The 16,769-nt window shown below is 48.4% G+C and overlaps 1 protein-coding gene across 2 annotated transcripts in view; it reads left to right on the top strand.

The window, feature by feature from the left end:
- The window catches only part of LOC123361909 (cytidine and dCMP deaminase domain-containing protein 1-like), a 32,339-nt gene that overhangs the window by 3,018 nt on the left and 12,552 nt on the right, over positions 1 to 16,769 (top strand). For both annotated transcript variants that reach the window (XM_045002121.1, XM_045002120.1), the window contains exons 3-4: positions 758 to 944; positions 8,844 to 9,320. In XM_045002121.1, the coding sequence (XP_044858056.1) occupies positions 758 to 944; positions 8,844 to 9,320 (664 nt within the window). The remainder of the gene's footprint in view (positions 1 to 757; positions 945 to 8,843; positions 9,321 to 16,769) is intronic.

The following is a 16,769-nucleotide window of genomic DNA, read 5'->3' as shown; positions in this document are numbered from 1 at the left end:
TGCAACCCCTTGAGTTATAATAACGCATCAGCAGCTAATTCAATTATCTGTGCTGCTAGTCAGATCACTTGGTGTATCTCAGGGGTTGTTTTGAAGTATGGTCGCTTGCATTTAAACTAGGCAAGCTTGAGTGCAGTAATTTGAGTACACTAGAACTAATTGTTGCAGTGAAGACAAGCCCTAATGGAGATTTCCCTGGAGAGGCACTGAATCAGCAGATTTCCTGGGTGCGTTAGACCCACCACCTTCCCAGTCAAACCCAAACATTTTCTGTGTTCTGCTAGCTGGTTGCACATGCCTCCACTCAGAAGGAAGTGTTGCAAGCAGTTTTCTTTGGTGAAATGGATATTGCCATCCCCTGTTTTAATTGGCAGGCTTAAACATAAGAACGTAAGAACGGCCATACTGGGTCAGATCAAAGGTCCATCTAGCTCAGTATCCTGTCTTCCGACAGTGGCCAATGCCAGGTGCCCCAGAGGGAATGAACAAAACAGGTAATCATCAAGTGATCCATTCCCTGTCGCCCATTCCCAGCTTCTGGCAAACAGAGGCTAGGGACACCATCCCTGCCCATCCTGGCTAATAGCCATTGATGGACCTATCCTCTATGAATTTATCTAGTTCTTTTTTAAACCCTGTTATAGTCTTGCCTTCACAACATCCTCTGGCAAGGAGTTCCACAGGTTGACTGTGCGTTGTGTGAAGAAATATTTCCTTTTATTTGTTTTAAAGATATTGTAAAAGCATTTTTTTGTAGTTTTTCAAAACTGGAATTGTCATCTGTGAAGCTAATAAACCGAAAAGGATTATCACAATGGACTGCTCCACTAAGGATCTTCATGCTGTGCCAAAAGCATTGTTAAGATTTCCAAATGCACTGAGAGGCTGTGAAGTTTACCTGTCTCGAATGCCTTGCATCAGTTGTGCAAAACTTTTGATTCAAGGTCAGTATCAGAGATACGATATTTGTAACTAACTGGCATCATACCCGTGAAAGGCTCACAGGTTGATAAAATAGTGATGTCAAGGGTTACTTCCTTTCCTCTCTACTCTTTTCCCATTCCTGCATGTCTTCTGCTGAATAACTCATCCTATTGTTGAGTGATGGTTTAGCTAGAGAGGTAAGTCATCCTGTCCTCTTCAATTAACTTTGAATCCTGTTATTGAAAATGAGCGAGTAAATGAGTCAAATTAAAACCGAAACTGCAACCTTAACACTGACCAGAGGTGGCCTGCTGGATGCTCAGGTTAGGAAAGTGTTGTTGTTGTTGTTGTTTTTTAACATTTCCAGTCAGGTTAAAAATAGAGAGAGGTTGTATGGGAATAAATGCTGTAGAAATTGTCTTGACAGAAAGATTTTAGGCATGTATGGTGGACATGTTCAGTCATTAGAGAGTATTAGGATGCAATTTCTAACCTGATAATACAAATTGTTGGATATTATTACCAAATGATCCTTTGGCAAGCCTTCTGAGGCTTCCTAGAAGAAATGGTCACACTCAAAGAAATAAAAAATTCATCTCTCATGTGCTTGCAGCTGCTAAGCTACTGATAACCTCTGATTGGAAAAAGAAAAATAATACAAAGCTAGAGGAATAATTATAAAAAAATTAAGGGAGGGTGTTGCTATGGAAAAATTAATGTATCAATTATGCCCAGCAAAAAAGGCAGAAGACAAATAGTTAAATATTTGGTTGCCATTTATTGAAGTGCATTTGCCTGCAAAAAAACAAACAAACAAAACCTAATCAACAACAACAAAATCCAAACACAAAACCATATAGAACCCATTTAATATTTTTTAATATTAGCATTTGATAGGCACACCTGGTTTGATAAATATGAGTAATCTGTAGTTTCACTCAGTTTAATCACATCACGTGAAACAATGCTTCTTCTTCGAGTGATTGCTCATATCCATTCCAGTTAGGTGTGCGCGCGCCGCGTGCACGTTCGTCGGAAGACTTTTACCCTAGCAACACTCAGTGGGTCGGCTGGGCGCCCCCTGGAGAGGCGCCACCATGGCCCCGGATATATACCCCAGCCGACCCACCCACCCCCAGTTCCTTCTTACTGCCCATGTCAGTCGTTGGAACAGTGGAGTGCGGCTTAGCTGACCTCCACTTCCCTAGCATTCTCACAGTTTCTCGTTCCGTTTTGTGTATATAGTTGTAGATATATTTGGATTTTTAGATAAGTGTAGTTAGTTGTTAGTAGTTTAGATAGTTAGTGAGTTTAGTCGGGTTCGGGGCTTAGCCCCCTTCCCTCACCGGGACCGGAGCACATGCCCGGCTCCCCGGGTTTCAAGCCGTGCTCGGCTTGCCACAGGCTGATGCCCACAGGGGATCCGCACGACTCCTGTCTGAAGTGCCTCGGCGAGTCGCACTTAACAGCTAAGTGCCCAATTTGCAAGTCGTTTAAGCCACACACTAAAAAGGAGCGGGACATCAGGCTTAAACAGCTCCTTATGGAGGCGGCTCTCACCCCTCCATCCTCGGCACCGAGTGCGGCTCAATCGGACTCAAGAAGTTCCTCCTCAGCACCAGGCCACACCGGAACGCCTAAGCCCTCTCGGCACCGGGTGTCGCCGGCTCCAAAGCCAGGCCTGAGGCGCTCGCTCTCGCCGAGAGCAAAGAAGACTAAGACCTCTGCCGCTCTGGCACCGCCCGATGCGCGGCACGAGGGCACGGCTCAGCTACACCGCCTGGTGCCCGCTCCCGCCGCGGCACCTGCTAGGCCGGCGCCGTCGACTCCGGTCTGGCAAGGGCCGTCGAGTCCGGCACCCGTGACCTCCCCGGCACCCGCCGTGGTTGAGCTCATCATACCCTCCACGCCGGAGGTATGCTCAGTGGCGAAGGACCTGATTGCGCTGACAGACCCAGCACCACCACCACCCCCGGCATCGCCGGTGCAGGTGATCCAATCAATAGGAAAGCCGGCCCTGATTCGCCCAGCTTCCATCAGCGCCCCTGACCGGCGCCACTCTCGATCGCGGTCCCGCAGACGATCCAGGTCCCGGCACTGCTCTCGCTCTTCGCGCCGGTCGCAGTCCCGGCACTGCTCCGTCGCTCGGCACCGGTCGGACTCGCGGCACCGCTCCTTGTCCCGGTCGCCGGTCTACTATTCTCGGCACCGCTCAAGGTCCTGGCACCGCTCCCGGCACCGTTCACCTAGGAGCCGCTCACGGCACCGCTACTCCAGATCCTGGTCGACCTCCCGGCACCGAGCTGGTCGCAGGTCCTGGTCTCGATCTCGGCACCGGGATGTTCCACGGCACCGGTCCCCCGTGCGCAGGGGCACCAGATCTGTCGGGACATCCACGCATGGCTTCTCTGCTCCTCCATGGCCATCCAGACATCCGTCGGTGTCGTCCCACGCGGACAGCTATTACTCACAGGACCGTGATGCGGATTTGCCCGAAGGCCTGTTTCAAGAAGCCCATCCCCAAGCGCAGGGTGCTCAGCAGTGGCCCTTCTGGACACCGTGGGCGTACCACCAGGCCCAGGGTGCTCCTTTAGTTCCCTCACATGCTGCCTCATCAGAGCACCAGGCCCCAGAGGCCACAGTTAGTCGCCCTCCACCAGTGGGCACAGACAACCAGTTGGCTCAACCGTCTGCTTCACCGACGCCGCTTGAGCAGGAACCACCACAAGACCAGGAGGTGATACGGGACCCCCTTGTTCCCGGCGTCTCATCTTCTTCCTCCCCTGATGATGCAGTGGCGGGCACATCATCCTCGAGCCCGCCTCCGATAGACCTCAAGGCTCACCAGGACCTCCTCAGGAGGGTCGCCCTGAATATAAATCTCCAGGTGGAGGAGGTCCCAGAGGTCAAGGATCCCGTAGTCAGCATACTTTCAGCTGATGCGCCCACTAGGGTGGCTTTACCTTTTATTAAGACTATACAAGCCAATGCAGACACCTTGTGGCAGTCGCCGGCCTCCATTCCGCCAACAGCGAAGGGGGTCGAGCGTAAGTACATGGTACCATCCCGGGGGTATGAGTACCTATATATACATCCTCCTCCTTCATCCCTGGTGGTCCAGTCCGTTAATGAAAGGGAGCGCCATGGACAGCAAGCCTCGAGGCCAGGAGGATGGACCTTCTGGGCTGGAAGGTGTATTCGGCAGGTGCCTTGCAACTTCGGGTAGCAGCAAGCTCTGCTGAGTCGCTACAACTAAAACACCTGGGCGGAGATGAGCAAGTTCCGGGAGTTGCTTCCCCAAGACTCCCGCCAGGAATTCGCGGCCTTCCTGGAGGAAGGGAAAAAGGTGGCCAGAACCTCCCTGCAGGCCTCCCTGGATGCAGCGGACTCCGCAGCCAGAACATTAGCGTCCGGTATCACCATGAGGCGCATATCCTGGCTGCAGGTTTCTAACCTTCCTCCGGAACTCCAATACACCATCCAGGATTTACCCTTTGATGGTAAAGGCTTGTTCTCGGAGAAAAGTGACCCCAGACTCCAGAGCTTAAAAGACAACAGGGTCATCATGCGAAATCTGGGCATGCATACCCCCGTGACCCAGCGTCGCACTTTCTGCCCGCAGCCCTTCCGTCCTTACTCTGTCCCTCGGCAGAGACAGGATTTTGGCAGGCGCCGAGGGTGCGGTGGACGCAGACGATACTCAGGTCCACAAACGGGTCAAAGCCGCGGTCCCTCCAAGCCGCCGGCGGGTCCAAAGTCGTCCTTTTGAAGGTACGCCCGAGGACAGCATACCACTTCCCGTTCAGGATCCTTTCCCTCCCTTCTCCAACCGCCTCTCCTACTTTTTCCCTGCGTGGTCCCACCTGACTTCGGACATCTGGGTCCTGCGCACCGTGAAACAAGGCTACCACCTCCAATTTGCTTCAACCCCGCCTTACCACCCTCCCTCCCAGTCCCTCTTCAGGGACCCCTCTCACAAGCAATTCCTCTTACAAGAGGTCCAGACGCTTCTCACCATTGGAGCGATAGAAGAGGTGCCAAAGGAGGAATGGGGCAAAGGGTTTTACTCCCGTTACTTCCTGATCCCCAAGTCAAAAGGTGGTCTCAGGCCTATCCTAGACCTACGGGGCCTCAACAAATTCCTGATAAAGTTGAAGTTCCGGATGGTCTCCCTGGGGACCATTATCCCGTCCTTGGATCCCGGAGACTGGTATGCTGCCCTCAATATGAAGGACGCTTACTTTCACATAGCCATTTTTCCTCTGCACAGGAGATACCTCCGCTTTGTAGCCGACCATCGGCATTTCCAATTTGCGATCCTTCCCTTCGGCCTGTCCACAGCCCCTTGCGTGTTCACAAGATGTATGGCAGTGGTCGCCGCCCACCTCCGTCATCAAGGGCTTCACATGTACCCATACCTGGATGACTGGCTCATCAGGGGAGCCTCCAAGGAGCAAGTCAGACTACATGTACGCGTGGCAAAGAACCTGTTTGCACGTCTCAGCCTACTGCTCAATATGGACAAATCCACCCTGGTCCCCACTCAGAGGCTGGACTTTATAGGAGCTACCTTGGATTCCACTCTAGCCAAGGCCTGTCTGCCTCAGCCAAGATTCCTGGCGATGGCCGCGATCATCCGCAGTCTGCAGGCCTTTCCCACGACCTCGGTCCGCACTTGCCTCGGTCTCCTAGGCCACATGGCGGCATGTAGGTATGTCACCAAGTTCGCCAGGCTCCGCCTCCGCCCACTTCAGATATGGCTCAATTCGGTGTACTGCCCGGGCAGGGACTTGATGGACACTTTAGTCACCATCCCGCCGAGTACACTGCGCTCCCTTGACTGGTGGCTGAACCCCTCCATGATGTGTGCGGGGTTGCCGTTCCACCCACCGCAGCCCACCCTATCTCTGACGACAGATGCGTCATCCCTTGGCTGGGGAGCCCACCTCGGTCACCTTCGCACCCAAGGGCTGTGGTCATCAGAGGATCTGTCCCTCCATATAAATGTCCGAGAGCTCAGAGCGGTTTGCCTGGCATGCCACGCATTCCACAAGCCCCTGCACGGCCGTTGTGTCTCCGTGTTTACGGACAACACAACGGCCATATACTACATAAACAAGCAGGGAGGGACCCGATCTTCCCCTCTTTGCCACGAAGCCATCAAACTATGGGAGTTTTGCATAGCCCATGCGATAGACCTGGTGGCATCCTTTCTCCCGGGCATTCCGAACACTCTGGCGGATCGACTGAGCAGATCCTTCCTGTGTCACGAGTGGTCCATAAGACCGGACATTATCCATTCAATCTTCCGCAAGTGGGGCTTTCCCCAGGTGGACCTATTCGCGTCTCGCACGAACAGGAAGTGCCAAGTATTCTGCTCGTTCCAGGGTCATTCACCAGGTTTGATCTCAGACGCATTCCTCATCCCGTGGAAGCACCAGCTGCTCTATGCCTTCCCTCCATTTCCGCTGGTGCACAAGGTCCTGTTAAAACTCCGACAGGACAGAGCTCATCTTATACTGATTGCTCCAGCGTGGCCCAGGCAGCACTGGTACACCACGCTGCTCAGCCTCTCCGTAGCCACCCCGATCACCCTCCCACTCTGCCCGGACCTTATAACCCAGGAGCACGGCAGTCTCCGTCACCCGGACCTCCCAGCTCTCCACCTCACGGCGTGGCTAGACACCTCGGAGTTGCACTGTTCCGCCCCTGTGCAGCATGTTCTGCTCAGTAGTACGAAGCCTTCCACTCGGTCCACGTGCTTGGCCAAATGGAAGCGTTTCTCAGCCTAGTGTGCGTCACAGACTCTTACTCCCTCGGAGGCCCCCATTCCAGTCATTCTGGACTACCTCTGGCACCTTAAACAGCAGGGCCTTGCCATATCTTCCCTGAGGGTTCACTTGGCTGCCATATCTGCTTTCCATCCCGGAGAGGGTAATCATTCTGTGTTCTCTCACCCGGTGGTCGCTAGGTTTCGAAAAGGCCTGGATCGCCTCTACCCTCAAGTTCTGGGACCTCAACCTGGTATTAAACAAGCTTATGGGTCCCCCCTTTGAGCCGCTGGCAACCTGCTCTCTGCTATACCTATAATGGAAGACAGTTTTTCTGGTGGCCATTACTTCGGCCAGGAGGGTCTCCGAGCTTCGAGCACTCACTGTATACCCCCCTTACACTGTTTTCATAAGGACAAAGTTCAGTTGCGGCCACATCCCACTTTTCTCCCTAAGGTGGTTTCGGCCTTCCACACTAATCAGGACATTGTCCTCCCAGTTTTCTTCCCTAAACCTCATTCATGCCCACGGGAGCAGCGGTTACACTCCCTAGATGTCCGCAGGGCGCTTGCATTTTATATTGACCGCACAAGGCCCTTCCGTAAGTCCCCCCAGCTTTTTGTGGCAGTGGCGGACTGTATGAAAGGCCTCCCCGTCTCTGCACAGAGGATCTCCTCTTGACTAACAGCGTGCATACGCACATGCTATGACTTGGCCCATGTCCCAGCGGGCCACCTCACTCCCCATTCTACCAGGGCTCAGGCTTCATCAGCCGCCTTCCTGGCACACGTACCAATCCAGGAGATATGCCGTGCAGCGACCTGGTCATCGGTCCACACGTTTGCTTCGCACTATGCTCTAGTCCAGCAATCTAGAGATGATGCGGCCTTTGGCTCGGTGGTTTTGCACTCCGCCACATCTCACTCCGACCCCACCGCCTGGGTAAGGCTTGGGAATCACCTAACTGGAATGGATATGAGCAATCACTCGAAGAAGAAAAGACGGTTACTCACCGTTGTAACTGTTGTTCTTTGAGATGTGTTGCTCATATCCATTCCAAACCCACCCTCCTTCCCCACTGTCGGAGTAGCCGGCAAGAAGGAACTGAGGGGTGGGTGCGTCGGCTGGGGTATATATCCGGGGCCATGGTGGCGCCACTCCAGGGGGCGCCCAGCCGACCCACTGAGTGTTGCTAGGGTAAAAGTCTTCCGACAAACGTGCACGCGGCGCGTGCACACCTAACTGGAATGGATATGAGCAACACATCTCGAAGAACAACAGTTACAATGGTGAGTAACCATCTTTTCCTGGATGGTCTGAAGAGATTCACTTTACAATATGGTAAATGCTAAATAAAAAGGAATCATATATATCTTTAGTCCAATCACAGTTAAGTAGTGACCACCTTTTAAACAAATAGAAACATCAAGATCTACTTGACTAAGCTGAATTTTAAATGGAGTTATGTTTCTAAGATTTATAGTGGTGAATTTAATTTTAAAATGTACATTTCTGTGAGCATTAAAATGGATTATTTATATTTGTGGACAGTTCCGTCTTTAGGGTCGTATTGAGATTTCCATTTACAGTGGCAACAAAGTTCTTAAAATAAATATCACAAAATAAGTACCTGGTTTCATGTTATGTCTGTAATTCAAAAGATGTCAATTTTTAAAATTTCTATTAATAATAATCTGTTTTGCTTCGAGGCTTCTGTTTTATTGTTGATTGAGCTATGTTTTCAATTTACTGAATGTGTTCAGTGAAGAGGATGTATTATGTCTGAAATTAATAGGAAGATCTAGATTGTTAATGACATAGCTGTTAATTTCTCATTTTTTCATGTTTGTGTAGCTGGTGCTGCACATAGAGGGTGATTATTATTATTATTATTTATTATTATTATTTATTATTTATTTGTAGTGCAGTAGCACCTAGGAACACTAGTCATGGACCAGGCCCCCTTTTGTGTATTAGGCGTAACTGCCTCACACTGCTGTTCTCATGAATAATAAATAATAATACATGAAAAAGTATAACTAATATAATTACTTCCAGTACTGCTTTAATTTTACTAGTGAAGAAGGTGTGTCCACTTTATTATATTTCTTTTAAAATATTATCTTACATATATTTTTCTTCATACAGCTCAAGTTTCTCAAGTGTATTACTGGCCTAATCTTGAAATACAAACAACAGAAGTTAATCTGAACAAAATTGAAATGGAAGCTGAACATGTTGATAACATCTTTAGGGAAAGCTATATCACTGCAGCAGTCTACGTACCAATATTAGATGTTGAAATGGTGAAGCGAAGGATTTTTCCACGAACAGGATCACCTCCAGTTGATAAGAACACCACTCCAATTACCTCTGTATATGATCATAAACGATCACGTAAACTTTTAGAAATACTTAACCTGACGCACATTAAAAAAGATAAATCATTCCAACGATCATATGAAGATGATATTGATAAAGCAATTGATTCTTTTCAGACACTGGCAGGTGGCATTGATACCGAAATAAAGGAAAATAATTTTCAAGAGGATAAACATGCCGTTGAAAAACAGCCCAAGTATACTCATGCATTGCAGCTCTGTAACTTACTAGCAGCCAGAAATGGTAAGTGAATGATTAGTATTAAGGTAAAGTCAGTAAGTACTGTAATATGGTATAGGAAAGATATGAGTTCAGGAATTTAGAGTCCTGGGTAGCAGAGAATTATATGTTGTCAAGGTTCCTCCCCCACTCTGAACTTTAGAGTACAAATGTGGGGACCTGCATGAACACTTCTAAGCTTAATTACTAGCTTAGATCTGGTAACGCTGCCACCAGCCAGAAATCAGTGTCTGGCACACTTTCTGTCCCCCCAAAACCTTCCCTGGGGAACACAGATCCAAACCACTTGGATCTTAAAACAAGGAGAAATTAACCATCCTCCCTCACCAATCCCTGGTGAGTTCAGACCCAATCCCCTTGGATCTTAAAACAAAAAAAAATCAATCAGGTTCTTAAAAAAGAAAGCTTTTAATTAAAGGAAGAAAAGGTAAAAATTATCTCTGTAAAATCAGGATGGAAAATTCTTTACAGGGTACTTATTCATATAGCCCAGAGGAAATCCCCTCTAGCCTCAGGTTTAAAGTTACAGCAAACAGAGGTAAAAATCCTTCCAGCAAAAAGAAACATTTACAAGTTGAGAAAACAAAAATAAGACTAACACACCTTGCCTGGCTAGTTACTTACAAATTTGAAACATGAGAGACTGATTCAGAAAGATTTGGAGAGCCTGGATTGATGTTCCATCCCTCTCAGTCCCAAGAGCGAACAACCAAAAAAAACCGAACACAAAGAAAGAACTCCCTCCACCAAGATTTGAAAGTATCTTGTCCCCCTATTGGTCCTCTGGTCAGGTGTCAGCCAGGTTTACTGAGCTTCTTAACCCTTTACAGGTAAAAGAGACATTAACCCTTAACTATCTGTCTATGACACGCCCCCCAAATCTCAGATGGTGTGGAACCACACTGGCGGTGATTTCTTCCTAGAACTTTAGAATAAACAGATTAATAAAACACATGCACCTTTACATATACTACTAATTATGTAAAACTACAAGATTTTCCACATTTCAAGGACAATTTTTAACCAGTTGATTCTGGGAAACTTTCACGGGAGAGTGCATCAGCTACTTTGTTAGAAGCTCCTGAAATGTGTTGAATTTCGAAATCAAAATCTTGGAGAGCTAAACTCCATCGAAGAAGTTTTTTGTTGTTTCCCTTGGCAGTATGAAGCCACTTTAGCACAGCATGGTTGGTTTGTAGCTGGAAACGCCATCCCCAAACGTATGGGCGTAGCTTTTCCAGGGCATACACAATGGCGTAGCATTCTTTTTCACTGATGGACCAGTGGCTTTCCCTCTCAGACAGTTTCTTGCTCAGAAACACGACAGGATGGAAGTTTTGATCCGGTCCTTCCTGCATTAAAACTGCTCCTACACCATGTTCAGATGCATCTGTGGTTACTAGGAAGGGTTTGTCAAAGTCTGGAGCCCTTAGCACAGGGTCAGACATGAGTGTTGCCTTAAGCTGGGTAAAGGCCTTCTGACACTCATTAGTCCACTTAACCGCATTTGGCTGTGTCTTCCTGGTCAGGTCTGTTAGTGGGGCAGCGATTTGGCTGTAGTGGGGTACAAATCGCCTGTAATATCCGGCCAAGCCTAAGAAGGATTGGACCTGTTTCTTTGACTTTGGGACAGGTCACTTTTGGATAGCATCCACCTTTTCCTGTAGGGGAGTTATCATTCCTTGACCCACCTGGTGTCCAAGGTAAGTCACTCTGTTTTGGCCTATTTGACACTTTTTAGCCTTAACAGTTAGTCCTGCCTGCCTGATGCGCTCGAAGACTTTTTCCAAGTGTTCCAGGTGTTCTGCCCATGAATCAGAAAAAATGGCCACATCATCGAGGTAGGCAACTGCAGACTCTCCCAATCCTGCTAGGAGACCATCTACAAGGTGGCGGGTGCATTTCGCAGCCTGAAGGGAAGCACATTAAATTCATACACCCCTGCATGGGTGATGAAGGCTGACCTTTCTTTGGCGGGTTCATCTAGTGGTACTTGCCAGTACCCCTTGGTTAAGTCTAATGTAGAGATAAACTGGACACGTCCTAATTTCTACAATAGCTCATCGGTGCGTGGCATTGGATAGTTGTCGGGACGAGATACAGCATTTAGCTTACGGTAGTCCATGCAAAAGTGTATTTCCCGATCTGGTTTGGGAACTAGAACCACGGGAGATGCCCATGCACTGTTAGAAGGGCGTATTATACCCATCTGTAGCATGCTTTGGATCTCCCATTCTATAGCAGCTTGGGCATGAGGAGACACCCGGTAGGGTGGGGTTCTAATTGGATGAGCATTACCTGTGTCAATGGAGTGGTATGCCCGTTTAGTCCGTCCTGGAGTGGCTGAGAACATTGGGGAGAAGCTAGTGCACAGCTCCTTGATCTGTTGCTGCTGCAGACGTTCCAGTGTTGTGGAGAGGTTCACCTCTTCCACGCCACCGTCACTTTTTCCTTCGTAGTAGACACCTTCAGGCCACTCAGCGTCATCTCCTCCCTGGGCTGTAAACTGACAAACCTTTAAGTCTCTGGAATAAAAGGGCTTGAGAGAATTAACATGGTACACTTTAGGCTTTAGGGTTGAGGTGGGGAATGATATGAGATAGTTAACAGCTCCCAGGCACTCTTGGACCGTGAATGGCCCTTCCCATGACGCTTCCATCTTATGGGTCTGTTGCGCCTTCAAGACCATAACTGGCCCCTACTTTGAAGGAACGCTCTCTGGTATGTTTATCATACCAGGCCTTTTGCTCTTCCTGAGCATCCTTTAGGTTTTCTTTAGCAAGGGCTAAAGAGTGGCGGAGGGTGTTTTGTAGGTTGCTTACAAAGTCCAGAATGTTAGTTCCTGGAGAAGGCGTAAACCCTTCCCATTGCTGCTTCACTAACTGTAATGGCCCCTTAACCTCGTGGCCATACACAAGTTCAAATGGTGAAAACCCTAAACTGGGATGTGGTAGAGCCCTGTAGGCAAAAAGTAACTGCTGCAACACTAGATCCCAATCATTGGAGTATTCATTTATGAATTTACGTATCATGGCCCCCAAAGTTCCATTAAACCTCTCCACCATGACATTGGTTTGATGGTGGTAAGGGGTGGCAACCAAGTGATTCACCCCATGAGCTTCCCACAGGTTTTTCATTGTCCCTGCCAGGAAATTAGTTCCCGAATCTGTAAGGATGTCGGAGGGCCAACCTACCCTGTCAAAAATGTCTGCTAAGGCCTGGCACACAGTTTTAGCCCTGGTGTTGCTTAGAGCTACTGCTTCCGGCCATCGGGTAGCAAAATCCATGAAAGTCAGTATGTACTGCTTTCCTCTGGGGGTCTGTTTTGGGAAAGGACCCAGAATATCCACAGCTACTCGCTGAAATGGGACCTCAATTATGGGGAGTGGCTGGAGAGGGGCTTTGACCTGGTCTTGGGGCTTTCCCACTCTTTGGCACACCTCACAAGACCGGACATAATTAGCAACATCCTTGCCCATTCCCTCCCAGTGGAAGGACTTCCCCAACCTGTCTTTCATTCTGTTCACCCCAGAATGGCCACTGGGATGATCATGGGCTAAGCTTAAGAGCTTTACCTGGTACTTAGTTGGAACTACCAACTGTTTTTGAGGATGCCAGTCTTCCTGGTGTCCAACAGAAAGAGTCTCCTTGTATAAAAGTCCTCGTTCTACAACAAACCGGGATCGGTTAGAAGAGCTGAGAGGCGGCTGGGTGCTCCGTGCTGCCACCCAAGCTTTCTGAAGGCTGTCATCTGCTTCCTTCTCAGCCTGGAACTGTTCCCTTGATGCTGGAGATATCAGTTCCTCCTTAGACTGTGGACTTGGGCTTGGTCCCTGTGGAAATGATGTAGGTGATGAGGTTGTTTCCGTTGACTGTGAACCGCTCTCCGCTGGTGCATTAGGTGACATTTCAGGCTCTGGCTGAGCCTCTTGGGTAGGGTTGTCTGCTGCTTCTGCCAGTTCAGACGCGCTGGTGCCCTCTGGCGTTGGAGTTGTAGATGGGCTTGCAAGCGCTGGAGTCAGTGCTGGCAACGGTTCTGGTGCTGGTTGCTTTTCCAGTTCTGGTTCTGGGACTGGATGCACTGCTTCAGTTGTTGGCAGGGAATCCGGTTCCACCACCTCGGTCTGGGTCTCTGGTAACACAGACGGGGCCCTGATGGACGGCTCAGGAACAGGGATGGGTGTGGAAGCTTGCTTGGCCTGGCTGCGGGTGACCATTCCCACCCTCTTGGCCAGCTTCACCTGGTTGGCCAAGTCTTCCCCCAATAGCATGGGGATGGGATAATTGTCATAGACGGCAAAAGTCCACATTCCTGACCAGCCCTTTTACTGGACAGGCAATTCAGCTGTAGGCAAGTTTAAAGATTTTGACATGAATGGGCGAATTGTCACTTGGGCCTCTGGGTTGATGAATTTGGGGTTCACTAAGGATTGATGGATAGCTGACACTTGTGCCCCGGTGTCTCTCCATGTGATAACCTTCTTTCTGCCCACTCTCAAGGTTTCCCTTCGCTCCAAGGGTATTTGAGAGGCATCAGGGCCTGGGGATCTTGGGTGTGATGGTGGTATAATGAACTGTTCTTGGTTGGGGTTCTTGGGGCAGTTGGCCTTTATATGTCCCAGTTCATTACATTTAAAACATTGCCCAGCTGACTGGTCACTGGGCCGAGGTGGGTTGCTGGAGACTGGTGAGGTGGGGCAATAGGGTGTCTGGGGCTTTCCTTGGGTTGTAGGTGGGGTCTTGGGTTGCCCCCGGTGATAGGGTTTATTTTCGGTTTGCCCCCTCTGATATTCGCTCCCCTTGCTAGTAGTTGTTTTCTTTTCTGCCACTTCCACCCATCTGGCTCCAATCTCCCCCACCTCGGTTACAGTTTTGGGTTTCCCATCTAGGATGTACCTTTCTATTTCCTCAGGAACACCCTCTAAGAACTACTCCATTTGCATTAGAAAGGACAGCTCTGCCAGAGAGTTTGCATTTGCTCCAGGCATCCCAATTCTTTCCAATGTGGTAGGCGTGTCGGGTAAATGACACATCTGGTTTCCACCTTAGGGCTCTGAACCGCCGACGGGCATGCTCAGGGGTTAGCCCCATTCTGATTCCGGCCTTGGTTTGAAAAAGATCATAATTGTTCATGTGTTCCTTAGGCATTTCAGCCGCCACCTCTGCTAAGGGTCCACTGAGCTGTGGCCTCAGCTCTATCATGTACTGGTCTGTAGGGATGTTGTACCCAAGGCAGGCCCTTTCAAAATTTTCTAAGAAGGCCTCAGTATCATCACCTGGGATGGGAAACAGTACCTGGAGAAGGTTTGTTAGGGTTGGCTGTTCCATTCTGCTTAGCCTTTTCTAATTCCAGGGCCTGCTGGTGGGCCTCCCTCTGGATCTCCATCTCTTTTTCTTTCATCTCTATAGCTCTCCTGTGGTCAGCCTCTTTGGCTTTCTCTTCTGCGTCCAGCCTAGCCAGCTCCTGTTTAGTTGCTTCCTTGGTACTCATTTTTCTGCTTTCTTGTGCTGGCCACACTCCTCTGCAGCTCATTGCCTGGTTAACAGAGATTTTCTAACTAGCTATGCCCAAGAGGTAGAAAGAAAGAAAACAATTCAGCTTGTAAATTCCTTTTGCTGTCGGTTTGTTCACAGCTTGAAGCCTTCTCTTAACAAAGACCCTAGTTAAAAAAACTTAACACCTCTGCCCTCAGGCTGCTTTCCAAGCAGCTAGAAAGGAGAGAAAAAAAAATCTCACTGGCTTTTGGTTCCTAAAAAAAATATCCCAAACCGCAGCTCACCATGTCAAGGTTCCTCCCCCACTCTGAACTTTAGAGTACAAATGTGGGGACCTGCATGGACACTTCTAAGCTTAATTACTAGCTTAGATCTGGTAACGCTGCCACCAGCCAGAAATCAGTGTCTGGCACACTTTCTGTCCCCCCAAAACCTTCCCTGGGGATCACAGATCCAAACCACTTGGATCTTAAAACAAAGAGAAATTAACCATCCCCGCTCACCAATCCCTGATGAGTTCAGACCCAATCCCCTTGGATCTTAAAACAAAGAAAAATCAATCAGGTTCTTAAAAAAGAAAGCTTTTAATTAAAGGAAGAAAAGGTAAAATTTATCTCTGTAAAATCAGGATGGAAAATGCTTTACAGGGTACTTAGATTCATATAGTCCAGAGGAAACCCCCTCTAGCCTCAGGTTTAAAGTTACAGCAAACAGAAGTAAAAATTCTTCCAGCAAAAAGAAACATTTACAAGTTGAGAAAACAAAAATAAGACTAACACGCCTTGACTGGCTAGTTACTTACAAATTTGAAACATGAGAGACTGACTCAGAAAGACTTGGAGAGCCTGGATTGATGTTCCGTCCCTCTCAGTCCCGAGAACGAACAACCAAAAAAAACCCAAACACAAACAAAGAACTCCCTCCACCAAGATTTGAAAGTATCTTGTTCCCCTATTGGTCCTCTGGTCAGGTGTCAGCCAGGTTTACTGAGCTTCTTAACCCTTTACAGGTAAAAGAGACATTAACCCTTAACTATCTGTTTATGACATATGTATTTAATGTGTGTGAAGCTGTAACACTGAGTTCTGTGACCTTATTCATGGTAATGACTTTCAAGGAAGCTGTGCATGCATTTAGCTAACTTGTTACGCTAGAGGTGAAATATTATAGTGGTATCGCCTGTGTTAGAAAATTAGCCTGTGGTATGCAGACCAGGTTAAATTAATTATACGTCAGTACAAAATCAATACAGGTCATTTGAAAAAATACTTTCAAGGCTGGTAGTAGAGATCGGCAAAAATATCCATAACAAAGGCCCAGATTGCACCTTTAACCCTAGACCAGCTTGCATTTGATGAAGAGCCATGCTGCACTACCAAGAATTCCATGCAGAATTATGCCCCAAAGAAGCACAGTGCTTCCTAGAGGTCCAGGGTGAGCAAAGGAAGAACATCCATTCCACTAACCTCTAGGAGGATGGCTCATATTTTATCTCTGACTAACCAGCAAGTACATGACCCTACCTTCACCCACACCCCTTTGTGGTTTCTAGCACCTCAGGGGGTGCTATTGGACAGTTGTCCTTGTGCTCTGAGCGCAGACACTACAGTTATGGCTGGTCCCTTGCCCACTCTTTTGCTGCCACTCTTGTGCACTCATACAAGATGTCGGACATATTGGTCCAACATATATTTTTTTATTCAGATTTTCCTGGTTTTGAGTCCATTAAACATTTGCAAATTTGGAGTAATTTTATAACAGTTTTAAAACAATTCTGAGACAATATTACTTTTTTTGCATTTCAAGCTGGATTGACTGGCTGTGATTGGTCATACTCATAGACTTTAAGGCCAGAAGGGACCATCATGATCACCTAGTCTGACTTCCTGCACATTGCAGACCACAGAACCTCATCCACCCACTCCTGTAATAGACTCCTAACCTCTGGCTGAGTTA

The sequence above is a fragment of the Mauremys mutica genome, chromosome 1 (assembly GCF_020497125.1).
Source record: "Mauremys mutica isolate MM-2020 ecotype Southern chromosome 1, ASM2049712v1, whole genome shotgun sequence".
NCBI classification, from domain to species: Eukaryota; Metazoa; Chordata; order Testudines; family Geoemydidae; genus Mauremys; species Mauremys mutica.
Note: the sequence above shows the minus strand (reverse complement) of the source record. Positions and strands in the feature narration are given on the sequence as shown.